The sequence below is a fragment of the Protopterus annectens genome, chromosome 14.part0 (genome assembly GCF_019279795.1).
Source record: "Protopterus annectens isolate FY-2018-M chromosome 14.part0, PAN1.0, whole genome shotgun sequence".
Taxonomy (NCBI): Eukaryota; Metazoa; Chordata; order Ceratodontiformes; family Protopteridae; genus Protopterus; species Protopterus annectens.
The window spans coordinates 1,044,601,440-1,044,618,457 of NC_056748.1; the positions used below are offsets into that span (position 1 = coordinate 1,044,601,440).

Here is a 17,018-nt window from a genome sequence, read left to right on the forward strand (position 1 = left end):
CATATATATATATATATATATATACTGGTGGGAAGAAAGATGATGAGAATGTTGGTTCAAAAGGGACAGAGAAAGATTGGGAGGTGGGGGGAGAAAGAGTGAGAAGGAGAGGGAATGTCTTTTTTTTGAGTGGGAATAAGCAACAGAGAGACACAATGAAGATGTCAAATGCATAGATACATAGGTAACCATCATCTGTGTTTAATATATTTTGTGTTTAATAAACTGATGGGCTATGCTGTCTCTTTCATGGCAACAATCCTAGAGAGCTGTGTATCTGCAGCCCTAGCATGGTTTAGTTACCTTAGGGGATATCTGACTAAAGGAAGTAATTGTCTTTGCATATATGCTTATTTTATCTAAGTGTGGGGAGGAGGGCTGGGAATAAGTCAAGGGTCTACAGCAAATATAAATATTGACTGTCAGAGTCTTTATTTTCTTGTGAAAAACTTTTCATTTTGTAGTACAAATCAGTGATAGATTCATATGAAGTAAGCAATAGTCACTGCAGGGACAGTAACTTTTTCTTAGTCGACAACAAACGTGAAGTTAAAAAAATGCAGCTAATGTGAGCAAATAAATTAAGGTAATCTGAATTAACACTAAATGCTACTAGGCATTGCCAACTAGTACAGAAAGCACTGTAAAAATGTAAATACTATTTATTTAGTATAAATTTATCGTATTAGCTCTTTGTGTTCTCCATTGAACATTACAATACATAACAGGAATGAATGCCCACTTTTACTGTATAATACTTGACCCAACAATCTTGTAGTGTATATAAAGGAACAGATTCCAAAAGACTTGCTCGCAGTGTAAGTCTGCCCTGATTCCAAAAGACTTGCTCTCGGTATAAGTGACCTACAGGCTTATACTGGTGGCCAGATTCCAAAAAAGTTGCTCTCAATGTAAGTGATCACCTATGCTTAGAGCACATCTTTTGGAATTGGGCCCAAAGTTTTGCCTGGCTTTGAGAATGGCTTATTTCTAATAGATGTATGCTTTTAAAATATTCTTTTTGTTTACATTTTAGGATAAAAAGTTTGTAACGTGCCGATATGACTGGCATCAGACGGGCAGCCAGGTTGTGGTTACTGCGTATGCAAAGAATCCTGTGCCAGATTACAGTGTCATACTGGCAAATCGTACAATGGTGAGTTAAAAAGGCTAACAGTTTGGTTTTCTTCACAAGTAATATTAGAAATCCACTATCTGAATACGAGTTTGAAGATTCTGTTTTCAGGATAACATGCTGGGATTCTACTTACACTCTATTATACTTAGATAACTTCACAATGTATGCCATTCAGTTTTTCTTCATTTTTCTTCATATTTTTATCCCACAACTTGTACAATTTTTGATTTTCTGGTAAATCGTTAAAGAGTACAGTTAGTCAATAATGTCACATATTAAAGTTTCATACTTCTTATTGTTCATAAAATGTATGCAAATGCCAAACCTGTTCTTCTATTAATGTTGTGAGTTAGAATAATATTTAAAGACTCTCCCAAATTTTGAGCCTTTGTCCCCATTAGTTTTGTATTTGTCTCTGATTCTTAAGCAAAGAAATTCTGTCTTTGTCACACCTTGCAAGTTTTTAATTTGTTGGTTGTTGTTGTTGCTGTAGTGATGCAGGCCATGGCTGAGAATAATCAGCATGGGAGAGCTGACAAATTAAATGTCATAAATAAATGAATAACTTAAATAATAATCAAACATGGGCCACTGGGTTTTTGTTTAGAGATGAAAGGATATTAGGTTTCTGGTTGTAGACTATACATTTTTGATTTTTGGCAGATGGAGACAGTTTGTATTTCTAGTCTGTCCATGGTTCATAGCTGAAAACGTTTCCTCAAATGGGTACCAGATAAGTGGTTAGGTTAGTCTACCCATCTCCTTTTCTAATGGATAAGCTGGAGTTGATAGTTAATCTATGACCTCATTCTCCTTCGACTAAGAGGTTTATGTTTATCTCATGAATTCTTAAATTCTGTCAGTATTTCTGATCCCTCAGTATCTTCAAGCTTACCCTTCTATGTCCATTACCCTCACATTGTTTACCCTCTGTCTATGTCTATCCATCCAAAATCCCTTTTTCCCATTTTTGCACATGGAGTTGGGGTGTCCACATATCTATTATACTACTTTGATTCCTTAGAGATGCTCGAGTGTTCTTGTCATAACCCTTCTCTCCCTCCTTTCCTGATGCTTTAACATGTTAATGCTACTTTGTTTTTTCTTCTTAGATTCTGTGCAAATATTGTACCATATTTGTTGTCATCTGCTGATCTTTCTGCATCTTTTCTGTATTTTTGAAATTGCATCTCTAGAGTTACATGCAGTGTTTTACATTAGCTCTCTTTGATGGACCACTTCAACTTGGCAAAACACATTGCAGTGAAAAAAAAAAATCAGTTTATTAAAAATGTTTTCAACTGCTGTGTTAAGAAAGAATCTTGTGGATTTGAAAGCTTCATTAAAGTGATTTATGGTTGGACTCCTAGCTTTTTCTTTTATTTAGACTGACTTTTGCTTGTTGGGGTTCATTTGGCTGCCTGCTAGAGATTTTGCTTTGGTTATTAAAAAAGTTTTATTAAGCTGTTAACACACACTCTTAACCTGTTTCAGAAGAGGAAAAATACCCAACAAAATATAACCTAATGATGCCACAGTACCATGGGGCAGGATATATTTACTAAGGGGAGTTTCATTATTTCATTTGTATCCACTTTAGCAAAGCCTTTTTAGCATGTTGCAGCTTCACACAACTGCAACTTGAACATTCAGTGTGCTTCTCTTTCCAATTGTCTGTACATAGCAGCAGCAATTCTCTTTTTTGCTGCTCTTGCCTCTCCGTGTATATCCTAGTATCCATCAAGTCTTTTCACTTGTTTATCAATTTATATATTTAACTTTACTTCATCCGGTAAGATAGCCCTCATTATCCGTTTCCTCTGTAGATGCTGCTAACATTCACCTCTCCAGCCACATACCCTTTCCTTGGGTTTTTGCTTCTTACATATTTTAACAATTTTTTCTACACTAATCTTAGTAAGATTAATTTCCTTTTCCTTTCCACATTTAGTAATATGTCTTTTACAAATGTGTGTGTTATTTATTATATATATATATATATATATATATATATATATATATATATATATACATATATATACTATATAATATATATATATATATATATATATATATGTGTGTGTGTGTGTGTGTGTGTGTGTGTGTGTGTGTGTGTATAATATGCTTTTCTTTTCAGATCCCATGCAATATAATATATAAAAATACATTATAAAGGACTTCCCCGGAGGCATGCCAAGCCTGTTTAATTTGCTAAGTAACCTGTTATAAAACACTCAAACGAAAGCCCTGGGGTGTTGGCTGAGTCTCCAGTTCATATCTGATTTATTGCACTGTGACCACTGTCAAACAACTTTATGGGAACCAAATCCAAACAGCTTTGCAAAAAACAAAAACAAAATCACTGGCTCAGACTCAAATCACTTTAATTCTCTAGTGCCTCGGTACAAGACCTTCAAGGAATTACAAAATCCATAAAAAATCTGTTACCTTATACACAAAATAAACTAATTATTCAATTATACAATTAATTAAAACTCTTCCAATTAATCTCTCCATTCAGTCTGACAGGAACCACAGTATCATATTTAAGAATAAAAACATATTCCTTGTACAACAACTTTTCTTTAAGAAGAATTTCATCATTGTCCCTAACACATATTTGTTCCAAAAGGGTCTATATCATATTGTCGTATGTTCAAAATAGCGAACGGCTATAATGTCGAAAATGCCGTTCAGTGAAAAGTTTTTTGTGAGATTGCCTTACAGTGAGGATCAGAAAATGTGCCCTTTCCTCACTGTAGTGGAATCTTGGAGTTGGTATATATAATTAGCAAGGGGGGGGGTTGTGGGGGGCACAGCCCCCACAAGAACAGTTTTGATGAACGGCATTTTCGATATTGTAGCCATTCGATATTTTGAACATACGATAATATCATATAGACGCATTCCAAAACACTACCCTGTAATACAGAAAAATCACTATTATGTGCATCTTTAAAATGACAAGCTATAATTTTGTCTTCTTTTTTTTAATGTCCCTAATATGTTCCATCAACCTCACCTTAAAGCTTATTTTTGTCTCTCCAATATAAAAGAAACCACAGGGACATTTCAGGGCATAAATAACCCCCTTGCTATTACATGAAAACTGCCTTTTAGGTGTATATTTAACCTTATGTATTCAAAAGAACACACCACATACTTACAGACAGAACTATTGCACTTAAAAGTACCCATTGATGTTGGATAGTTGTTCATGTTAATTTTTAATAAAATAAAATTTCCATGTACAAGCATATCCTTTAAATTCCTCCCCTGTTTATATGACATCATAGGATATTTATCCAAAATTTTATTAAAATCTCTGTCTTTTAAAAGAAAATTCCAGTAATATCTTAATACTTCACAAATTTCCTCACTTTTAGTATTATATGTAGTAACAAAATACATTTGTTCTTTCTTGTTGTTCCCACTATCTTCTTTCACTCTACTCCAGTATCTTTTATTTATATTTTATTTGAATCTAAAGTTAAAAGTTTATACTTGGCTTCCTTAACTACCTCCTTGTTATAACCCTTACTACAAAAGATAAGTGCAGTATTATCTAGTTCATCTAATAAATTCTCTTCAACATTACAAGTTCTAGACCAGACGTGTCCAACCTTTTGGCTTGCCGGGGCTGCACTGAGTGAACAGAAATTGTCTTGGGGCTGCATATAACATATATCATATAGTTAACTCTTTCGCTGCCATGGGCAACCAAAGTCTACCTCCTGGCTGTACTGTAGGTGCATTTGAGCAATGAATAAATGTAATAAATGCCTAATAATTGCCTTAAAATTCTAATTGTTATTCTAATTCTCTAATCTAACAGTTAATTAATATATATATATATATATATATATATATATATATATATATATATATATATAGGTCTACTTGAAAACACTGACACTCCAAAACACCAATGATGAGAACACCGAGGACAGGAAGATCAACAACTGAGATGACCGACAGTTTAAAAGCTCAATGCTGAGAACACCGACATGTTACGGTAAGTGTACGATAGTACCAGACTTTAGGGTTAGGGGCAGGTTAAGTGAGTTAGGGTTAGAATGCGGGTAAGATAAGTGTGTGATAGTGACAGACTTTAGGGTTAGGGGTGGGTTTAGTGAGTTAGGGTGCGGGTTAGGTGAGTGTGCGATAGTGACAGACCTTAGGGTTAAGGTTTGGGTTAAGGTTAGTGCATAGATAGTTGTGTATGTAAGGTTTAGTGTAGGTTTGTAAGGTTTTTGGTGTGCTTGTGTTGTGTGTGTGTTTTTTGGAAAAGGTTTTTGTTTTGTTGATTGTCGGGATTGTGGTTTGTCGGGCATGTGAAGTTTTCTGTTTTTAAACTGTCGGTCATCTCAGTTGTTGAGCTTACAGTCTCGGTGTTCCCTTCATCGGTGTTTTGGCAAGTAGACCTATATATATATATATATTTTACAAATAAACAGATATTCACTACAGCACTAGCATTTCTCACTGGGAAAACCACTCCAGCAGTCCAGCTACATAAAATGTCAACATTAGCAGTCCTACAATCTTATAATCCACAAAAATAAGCCAACAAATTTGCAATAACGAATTCATATTACTGACTTAATAAAACAGTTCTGTATAAGCTACAAGAGGGTCTCACCCAAACAAATGACTGGTGCCAGAAACATGGCCTCAAGCTAAATGCCAAAAAATGCATCATCATCCCCTTTGGGGAGAGTGATGTCCCTACAAATTATCACACTAATAACTATGTTGTAAGCACACAATCAGTCATGAGGTGCTTGGGCACCCAGGTTGATAGAAACCTGACATTTGACCAGCATGTCGTCTCTGTTGTACAGAAAGCTTTTTACATGGCCCACCACATTAGTAAGGGTATCTCATCCTGGGACAATACATCCCTGTATTCTTCCTTTATAAGAGCCATTATTGAGTGCAACGCTCCTTTTGGGATATGTCTCAGCAAAACACCCTGCCAAAAGAAAGACTACAACCATTTCTGACAAAAAAAGGTCAAAGGACTAAGTTCACTTAGTTATCCAAACAGACTAAAAAGCTTCTTGCTTTCATCTGTCTCTCACTGGCCCCTATAAATTTCTTCACTGGCTTGCTTTCCAGGCTAAGAAAGATCCTGCCTTAAGAGACTTCCTCTAACTCAGAAATACTGGTTATATTTAAAACGCTCACTACAAAGACCACAGCCTTCACTGCAACATAAACAAGCCACTTTGTAAGGACAGGTTCTTGATACAAACTTCAACTTCTGTAAAAAGCTCCTCTCATTATCAAGCAATGTAGTTCAGCAACACAACTGGATGGATAGCCATAAATTTACTCACTGAGTAAGTAGCATAGCCTTCATCAAACCAGATGGAAAATCCACATACTAAACTTTCCTAGCTGGATGACTAAGATCTAATTTTGGTTACTCAGTTCTACTTGCCCAAGAAGAGAGGCCTATTTAACTAAGAATTCCATTTGCAAAAATCTATTCAGTATACTTATTAAATCACTCTCACACTCTCTCTCACTCGCACACAAAAGGAGCCCCTACTTGTAAAATAGGCAACCTCAGTAATCACATGACACACACTCACTGAAAGAAATTGTCTGGAAGTCAAAATATCTGAAAAAAATCGTAATAGAGATGGATTCATCCATGCAATTTCCCACTACCAAAAGGACGGTCAATAAATCAAACAACTGTTCAGCAAAAAGTAAATCAATAAGAAATCCATAAACTCTAAGATCATACTACATACTGGAGTAAACATATAATTTCCTTCCAATCTAAAGCCATTTGACATTCAGACATTTTAATTTGTGCAGAAGTTATTCACAGACTGACAGTTCACTAAGCTGTAATGCTGACCTTTGCTTTTGAAAAAAAAACAAATTCCCAGACTTTGTCAATAGCTCAAAGTGCAGAGAGGATTATTTTTTATTTATTGTGTATTTATTTATTTTTGGAAAACATCTTTAAAACTGTTAAATTGAATACACACCCAGAAACACAGAAAAGTTGTGATAAGTAAACCACAGACTGCTGCAAGAAATCAAAGTCACGTTAGCACTCTATGCTTACGTCTGAAACAATGAAACATACCTGTCAATTCCAAAAGAATTAAAGTAGCTTAATAAGAAGGTTATTTGCAAGGTTACATGGCAGTTTATATTGGAAATATGCAGAGATATTAAAAAGGCTCTGTTTCTCGTAATTATGCTGAAACATCTTCCAAGGTAAATACAACCTTCTGATTTAGTATGAAATTATACCTTTCGAACTTAGAGCAAGAAATCTGGACAAAACGAAAAATAAAAGTGGGACACGGAGCCCAAAAATAGTTATGCATCACAGGCACAACTGAAACAACTGTAGTTGGAAAAATTATATATCAGTTATAATCTTTCTATCCCATCATTGTCAGTTAAGCATTATATGGCTCATTCCATCCTGTCTTCTTTTGCAACAAAGAAAACCATGCTTTGAAATGACAAATCCATTAAAAATAATACATAAAACACATTGCATCCACATCCTCTAACTTCCTACCTGCAAACAACCGCAGAGCTTTCACTGAAACTAGGACTGCTTATTTCCCCAGACTGACAGCTCTCCCTAATTAAGTCTAAATGGTATACAAACCACCAGGATCTGGACTACCTGAAATAAATTAAATTATGGCCTGCAAATTGCAAGTGCACTTTGTTTAATTAAACTATATTTCTAAGCCCACTTAACTGTATTTTTTTCAGTAGCATCCCAATATCCATTTCCAGGTCACTTTACAAGACACTGGCAGTGGTAGACTTGGCATCCTTCAGATCTCTACAGGACCACACTCATACTGCTAGCATTGTCCATTAAATGTAAATATCCATCCACTGCAAATGGCAAGAAGCTATGTCTTTAAAAATCTACTTTTGGCATGCCTAGTACCCAAGTATCAGATTTTGAAACAAAGAAACATTCTCCACAGTATGTAAGTCTCCGTCTTTAATAATCATCTACTGTTACAGCCCTCCCAACACATACACACTTTAACGCCCCAACATTTAAAAAATGGCATTGTGCCCACCTGATTTGCCAGTATTGATGATCCAACAAAGTTATGCTTATTGTTGTCCAGTCTGTCACTGCTTAGAACCCACCAATGACAAAACAGTACTGGGTGCTTTTTTGTTTGTCAGAAAACAACAATACAACTTTATATGCTATAGTCCCACAAAGTCAATCCACTACTGACCCATTAACCTAGGCTGCTTTTATTCTTACTCCCTGGAACTGAATTAACTTTTATTTCCTAAGCAAAAGACAGAAATTGGAAGATGAGGCAAAAATCCAGACATTCTTTGAAAATCCACACAGTTGAGAAGTATGATTTCATATTCAATAAAACACTCTCTCTGTCAGGAAAGCTGCAATTTAGTGAAAGTGTACTTTTAATGTACGATATATTTGTGAGCTAACTTATTTGTGTTCAGTAGGTAGATTGATCATCATTAACCTCTTTGTGCATGTGTCTCTCTTTGTCTCTCTGTCTCACACACACACACACACACACACACACACACACACACACACACACACACACACACACACACATGCTCTTCTACTTTCACGCACACAGACATTCTGCTTTCATGCATGCACTCACTCTGTACTTACCTATTAACACAGGTAAATGCTGTCCCTTTCAAAGGCAATGGCAGTAAATCCATACATGAGTCCCACTTCAGTGAGAACACACACACTGATTCTTTGGCATGAAATAATGGCGCGAATACACAGATCTTTCTTTGACGCAAAAAAATCAAAACTAGTAGGTGCATTGGTGCATACGCACACCAGTATTAGTGTTACAGGTCACAGGCACGAAAAATCCACACAAAAAAAGTGTTTTGGGGGATACATGCATAGAGGTTGTGGGCCACATGGAAGAGCTCTCTGGGCCGCATGTGGCCCGTGGGCCATGGGTTGGACATGTCTGTTCTAGACAATCTTAGAAACTCCCCATAAGGTAATGCTGAAAGAATATGGGGGGGTGACAACTAGTGGCATATAAGTACTGGCTTCCATCCAAGAACTTTCTTTGTACTCTAGTACAAATTTCCCCACTATCTATGCCCTTCAAAGTTAGATCCAAGATAAGATACTCTTTCACCATATTGTAACCCATCAAAAGAAAGGTTAAATGTGTTATGCTGTAGGTCGGCAACAAACTGAAGCACTTCAGCCTTGCCCCCTTCAAAAATAAAGTAATGTCTTACATATTTTTTTCATAAAGCTATATTTATATAGACATTCTACCTCATAATAAACCATAAACAGATTAGCACGCACGGGGGCAAAAGGTGCCCCCATGGCTGTTCCCTTTTTTGTCTAATTATTATTATTATTATTATTATTATTATTATTATTACATTATTAAATGTAAAGAAACTGTTAGTCAAACAGAAGTGTGTCAAGTCAATGAAATAATTAGTTAACAGGCTATCTCTCAAAAAATACAACAGGGCATGTAGTCTGTCCTCACGTCTAATTGATGTGTATAGACTCTTAACGTCTAAAGTTATCCAATACATGTCTTTATTCCAACAGACAGTAGAAATCTTATTCAAAAAATCAAAGCTATCCTTTATGTAAGAGGGAATTCTTATAACACAAGGAAACAAAATGTTATGCAATAAAAGACCAGTTCCATGTAAAAAAAAATACTTGCAGGCTGAAATAATAGGATGATCTGGTGGATTATTTATGCCCTTATGTAATTTCGGCAAGCAAAAAAATGTAGGCAGAACACAGCCTTCACTATTAAATTTTTTTGCACATCATCTTCTGAAAAATAACCCAATCTAACACCTTTCTGTAGCAATTTCTGAAACTTGGTTATTGCTTTTCTGTAACTGTTACTCTCACTACTCTCTTACACATCCTTATTAGACAAATGCTCCAAACACATCCTGTAATATTGTTGAAAATGCATTATAACCATTTTGTTTCCTTTATTTGATGGCTTTATAATCAAATCCCTTCTTTCTTTCAATTTTTGTAAAGCTTTCCATTCTTTTAATGTAAAATTATAACAGACCTTGTCCTTATTATGTAACAACTCTTCACATATTTCATTCATGGCAAAATTTAACATAGAACTGAAATGAATATTTTTTTCATTGGAGTAGGGAGGAATAAACCTACTCTTAGTAGAAACAACAGAAGTATCAGTAGAACAATAAGCATTGCTACGCATATATACTCTACAGACTCATTTAAATCTGAAAAACAAGAAGGAAAACGTTCATCCATGGATTTATCATCACAGGGTGAATTATTAACACAGTTAGCATAAAAAACCTTCAAATGCAATTTACGAACAAAACGAAAAACGTCCTGACTTAAAATATGTCTCCTCGGTAACACCGTAGGGACAAATTTTAATCTCAAGTTTAAAACAAAAAATTGCTCTTGGAATAAATCACAACCAGGCAGATTTGCAACTATATTACAGTCTGTGATAACATAGTCATTGCCAAATGCCTCACTTGTTGAACTGCAGTTGTGCCGGTAATGCCTGTTGTCTAAATGTCAAACTTAATAAATGGCCAAACAGAGATCCCAGTAGCTCGAGCAAGAGTAGTAATCCAAAAATCAGAATCCACGGAGACAAAATAAACTTGTTTAATGTTAATGCAGATAAAAATCACACGGAGCTTCAAAATGAAAAAACAGGTTTAGCGCTTTCATCTGCCAACAGCAGACTTCTTCAGAACCACATGATAACAGTTAATTAGTTCATTAAAAAGCCTGTTTGGTGCCAAAATACCCAATAATAACTTTTGAATAATTTAAAAGAAAGAAAAATACCAAAAGTGTACTGAAAGGAAATGTACAAAATCAACATATGATAAAACCATACACATAACTTAAACTAAAGAATATGTACTAAAAACCTATCTAAACTAGGTTTGTGGGTCATAAAAACAATATAAATATGACACTAATAACAATATATAAATGTACAAATATATGAAATACATTTGTATGTAAATAACACTGCAAGACCTCAGTATCAGTGTAATGCATAATGCAAAACCATGTAAAAAATACTTGCTAAATTATAAAAACATCATAAAAGGCCATACCCTAGCCACGGTCTAATAATAAAAATGGTTTAATACTGATACTGTCATTAAGACCTGGCCAGGTGGTGGCATCACAGAGTATCTGCCATTTGCTTTCCAAACAAGACAGACCAACTTTCCAATTGCCCCCACATGCAACTGTATCAATAGAATCGATGATAGTAAATTTAAAAGTGTGCTCTTGACCCTTATCACTAATATGTTTACTTAGTGCATTGTTCATGTTACCTTTCTTGATCTTGTATAGGTGTTCATATATGCGGGTTTTAAACTTCCTCTCTGTCTTGCCAATGTAGAAGGCTTGACAGCATAAACAGGTAGCTAAATAAACAACTCTCATGGTGTTACAGTTCCCCTTTCTACTATAGCAAACAGTTCTAGTCATATTCTGGAGTTTAATGATCTTGTTTTCATTAATATATTGACACTGACTACAGGTGCCACATTTGTAAGTGTGATCCTTGTTATTCTTCATTCTTTCCGTTTTCTTAGCACCTTCTAAAATTCTTTTTAAATTGTATGAAGTTTTATACACACAAATAGGATGATCACCTAGAAAAGTACCAATGCTATCTGAGATGGTGATCAAATCCCAGTGTCTGTTTAGGATTTCCTTAACTAGATTAGTGTAAGGATTGAACATAATTACACACACATTTCTTCTACTATCAATATCGTTCTTCTTCTTATCAATGAATGTCTTACCCAGAAGAGGAGGATACACATTCCCCCAATTTTTCTTAACAAAACGGGTCACCTGATCCAACATTTTTTTAGGATATCCTCTACATGAAAACATATCAGAAATAGTGTTAATTTGGTCCTCCATGATGTCCCTAGTGGAAGACATACGGGCAGCTCGAATACATCGCCCTTTGAACACGTTCCTAAAGATATGGGAAGGATGACAACTGCCATATTGAATATAATCATTAGAAAAGGTCGATTTTCTATAAATTTTTGAAGCAAACCCATCACCTGTACTACTAATGAAGGTATCCAAGTATGGTATACCCAACTTATCTGTTTGATAGGTAAATTTAAGAAAAGAAGTTGTATTGTTTAAATAGGAAATAAAACTAGGTATATCTTCAGCTGGTCCTCTCCAGATAATAAATAAATCATCCAAATAGCGAGTGTATAGAGCAATATATTTGAAATATTCACTAGGTAAAACAAATGTATTTTCCCACTCAAGCATCACAAGATTGGCAAAAATTGGGGCGCAGGATGCCCCCATAGCCACACCCCGAGTCTGTCTGAAATATTCGCCTTGGAATTGTATATAATTGTGGTCGAGTACTAACTCCATCATGTCCAAGATGAAACAGGTCCTGTCCCAGGTAAGTCCAGAAAATTTCCTAAGACTGTTACCAAAATATTCAAGACCAATGGTACTAGGGATACAAGAAAACAAATCTTGGACATCGATGGTGAGAAACGTAAGATCAGCAGACCACTTGTCAGGTGTTAATTTACTAAGGAAATCCCAAGAATCCTTAGTAAGATGGGGAACATTGTCATACACATGTTTACACCAGTGATCGATAGTAACTCCAATTTTAAATGTTTTGGATTTAGAGCCCGAAATGATAGGTCTAAAAGGGGGGTTATCTACACATTTGTGTATCTTAGGGATACCAACAATATTAGACATCCTAGGGTATTCATTCCTTATAAAAGTATAAACCTCTTCTGTGATACGATTATCCAATAAATATTCTTCTATTGCCAGATCAATCCTACGGTACCCAATATTGATTTGATTCAAGGAAACCTCTTCGTAATTCCCAGAGTTGAATAGAATATCATGAATGGCCTTAGAATAGTTAATAGTGTCATAGATAACCAGACCACCCCCTTTGTCTGGGTTCATGATTCTGATGCCACTGTTGGCCACCACTTTGTCTAAACACAATCTCTCTCCTTCAGTAAGATTATCTAAAAATAGCGAAGAGTACCAGGAATCTGTCTGAATGTTTCCATATAATCTATAAAGGTCTTTACAAACCATTCTTTCATAATTAGCCACTTGGGGGTTTATTGTAGGAATATAAGCACTTTTTCTTGATAACTTCTTGGGTGTACCATAATGTGTATCATCTCTAAACTGTAACGCTAAATGAAGTCTACGACAGTATAACTTTATTTCCTTTATTGTGTCAACCACATTAAAATGTGCTGTTGGAATGAACTTCATCCCCTTACTAAACAGGGTAAAAAACTCATGCGCAATATAAATATCCATAAAGTTGTACACTTTAAATCCAGAGAATGTAAAAATGGATACATATCGACTGTTACTTGTTAATGTATCCTCTGAAAGCTTGTTGTCTGTAAGTACTTCACCTACTGGGGGGGATAAATTCTCCTTAGCAATATCTAAACCATGGGAAGTAGATGGTGGCTCCAATGTATTTAATACCTCCTTCTGTGATGTATTGGTGCCTGGTGAAATCTCCCTCCCTGAAAATTTGTATCATATTCCCCTCTTCTGAGTCTACCTTTTCCTGGGTACTGATTGGACTCAAAAACACTTTCCCTGTTAATTTTCAGCTGAGGCCATATATATGCTCTATGCACCTTATAAGCTTCTAGATCTCTTTCCAATTTATCCAATTTCTGATTATAAATTCCATTGACTTTATGATTTGCTGTTCTAAACTGTTTATTGAATAATTCCTGCCATTGGTCAAAACTAGGATCCTGTACTATTTCTTCATTCAAAAGTTCTATCTCATTCAATAGCCCTCCTATTTTTTCATCATTAAATTTCATAAGTAATTTAATGTATGCAAAGCCAAAACTGTCAAACATATGGTTAAATTCATGAACCACAGAGTCAGTAAAAGATAATCCCAAAGGCAATTTAAAAAATCGCAATCCTTTTGGTACAATTTGTAAATTTAAACATTTTTCTAAATATCCATTATCAATTTTAATGCTTTTAATATTGATAAATTTTTTGCCCAATAAAACAATTTTAGATTTTATAGAGTCTGTTGAAACACTAGTAAATTTCCTACTGTATACACTTTTTGACTCAGCATTGCAACCAAAGTCATAATCATCATTAAGAAAAGTATTAATAATATCGTTGGAATTGTAACCATAACATTTTGTAACAGCAGGAACACTTTGTCCTTTTTTGTTTAAAGTTTTAACTCTAGCACATGGACTAGATACTTTATCTTTGGCCACAGTACCTTTATTACAGTCAGCACCTTTGCTAACTGTTGCAGAATATGTCTTTAGCAACTCCCGTTGCTTCGGTCTGGCACCCAAATGATGAGTTTCTTCATTAGTGTGAAAAAGGCTAAAGTCAAAAGTGAATTCGGCGTCTTCAATTAGATTAGCATCCGCTTCCTTGGAATCAAGGTTTAAACGCAAGTTCGGCGTTGCAGCTAAATTGGTCTCCCGTTGGCCATTAGGAATATCCAGCTGACTGTCCGTGTTACCCAAGTTAGGTGAATTTAGCAAAACAGAATGGGAGCCCTTATCCAACACGGCAGGCTCCGTGTTAACAGCACATTGTACTGTTCCGGTGAGCCTTTCAACTAGCTCTAACAATCTGCTGACGTCAGATTGTAAAGACGTTACCTCCGCACGAAGTGCTATGAATTCATCTCTGCTCAATGAAGCAGACGGGGACCCGTCAGCCATCCAAACAACTGTAGAAACGAACCAAGCAACTGAAAACCAACAAACAGAATAAATGGCCAAACAGAGATCCCAGTAGCTCGAGCAAGAGTAGTAATCCAAAAATCAGAATCCACGGAGACAAAATAAACTTGTTTAATGTTAATGCAGATAAAAATCACACGGAGCTCCAAAATGAAAAACCAGGTTTAGCGCTTTCATCTGCCAACAGCAGACTTCTTCAGAACCACATGATAACAGTTAATTAGTTCATTAAAAAGCCTGTTTGGCGCCAAAATACCCAATAATAACTTTTGAATAATTTAAAAGAAAAAAAAGTACCAAAAGTGTACTGAAAGGAAATGTACAAAATCAACATATGATAAAAACCATACACATAACTTAAACTAAAGAATATGTACTAAAAACTTATCTAAACTAGGTTTGTGGGTCATAAAAATAATATAAATATGACACTAATAACAATATATAAATGTACAAATATAACAAATATATGAAATACATTTGTATGTAAATAACACTGCAAGACCTCAGTATCAGTGTAATGCATAATGCAAAACCATGTAAAAAATACTTGCTAAATTATAAAAACATCATAAAAGGCCACACCCTAGCCACGGTCTAATAATAAAAATGGTTTAATACTGATACTGTCATTAAGACCTGGCCAGGTGGTGGCATCACAGAGTATCTGCCAAACAGGCTTTTTAATGAACTAATTAACTGTTATCATGTGGTTCTGAAGAAGTCTGCTGTTGGCAGATGAAAGCGCTAAACCTGTTTTTTCATTTTGGAGCTCCGTGTGATTTTTATCTGCATTAACATTAAACAAGTTTATTTTGTCTCCGTGGATTCTGATTTTTGGATTACTACTCTTGCTCGAGCTACTGGGATCTCTGTTTGGCCATTTATTCTGTTTGTTGGTTTTCAGTTGCTTGGTTCGTTTCTACAGTTGTTTGGATGGCTGACACCGGGTCCCCGTCTGCTTCATTGAGCAGAGATGAATTCGTAGCACTTCGTGCGGAGGTAACGTCTTTACAATCTGACGTCAGCAGATTGTTAGAGCTAGTTGGAAGGCTCACCGGAACAGTACAATGTGCTGTTAACACGGAGCCTGCCGTGTTGGATAAGGGCTCCCATTCTGTTTTGCTAAATTCACCTAACTTGGGTAACATGGACAGTCAGCTAGATATTCCTAATGGCCAACGGGAGGCAAATTTAGCTGTAACGCCGAACTTGCGTTTAAACCTTGATTCCAAGGAAGCGGATGCTAATCTAATTGAAGACGCCGAATTCACTTTTGACTTTAGCCTTTTTCACACTAATGAAGAAACTCATCGTTTGGGTGCCAGACTGAAGCAATGGGAGTTGTTAAAGACATATTCTGCAACAGTTAGCAAAGGTGCTGACTGTAATAAAGGTACTGTGGCCAAAGATAAAGTATCTAGTCCATGTGCTAGAGTTAAAACTTTAAACAAAAAAGGACAAAGTGTTCCTGCTGTTACAAAATGTTATGGTTACAATTCCAATGATATTATTAATACTTTTCTTAATGATGATTATGACTTTGGTTGCAATGCTGAGTCAAAAAGGGTATACAGTAGGAAATTTACTAGTGTTTCAACAGACTCTATAAAATTTAAAATTATTTTATTGGGCAAAAAATTAATCAATATTAAAAGCATTAAGATTGATAATGGATATTTAGAAAAATGTTTAAATTTACAAATTGTACCAAAAGGATTGCGATTTTTTAAATTGCCTTTGGGATTATCTTTTACTGACTCTGTGGTTCATGAATTTAACCATATGTTTGACAGTTTTGGCTTTGCATACATTAAATTACTTATGAAATTTAATGATGAAAAAATAGGAGGGCTATTGAATGAAATAGAACTTTTGAATGAAGAAATAGTACAGGATCCTAGTTTTGACCAATGGCAGGAATTGTTCAATAAACAGTTTAGAACAGCAAATCATAAAGTCAATGGAATTTATAATCAGAAATTGGATAAATTGGAAAGAGATCTAGAAGCTTATAAGGTGCATAGAGCATATATATGGCCTCAGCCGA

At 35.3% G+C, this 17,018-nt stretch overlaps 1 protein-coding gene across 1 annotated transcript in view; it reads left to right on the forward strand.

Annotated features, from left to right (window-relative positions):
* Positions 1 to 17,018, forward strand: part of LOC122789417 (cysteine and histidine-rich domain-containing protein 1-like) — a 338,356-nt gene that overhangs the window by 220,132 nt on the left and 101,206 nt on the right. The window contains exon 9 of the mRNA XM_044056856.1: positions 1,037 to 1,156. Within this exon, the coding sequence (XP_043912791.1) occupies positions 1,037 to 1,156 (120 nt within the window). The remainder of the gene's footprint in view (positions 1 to 1,036; positions 1,157 to 17,018) is intronic.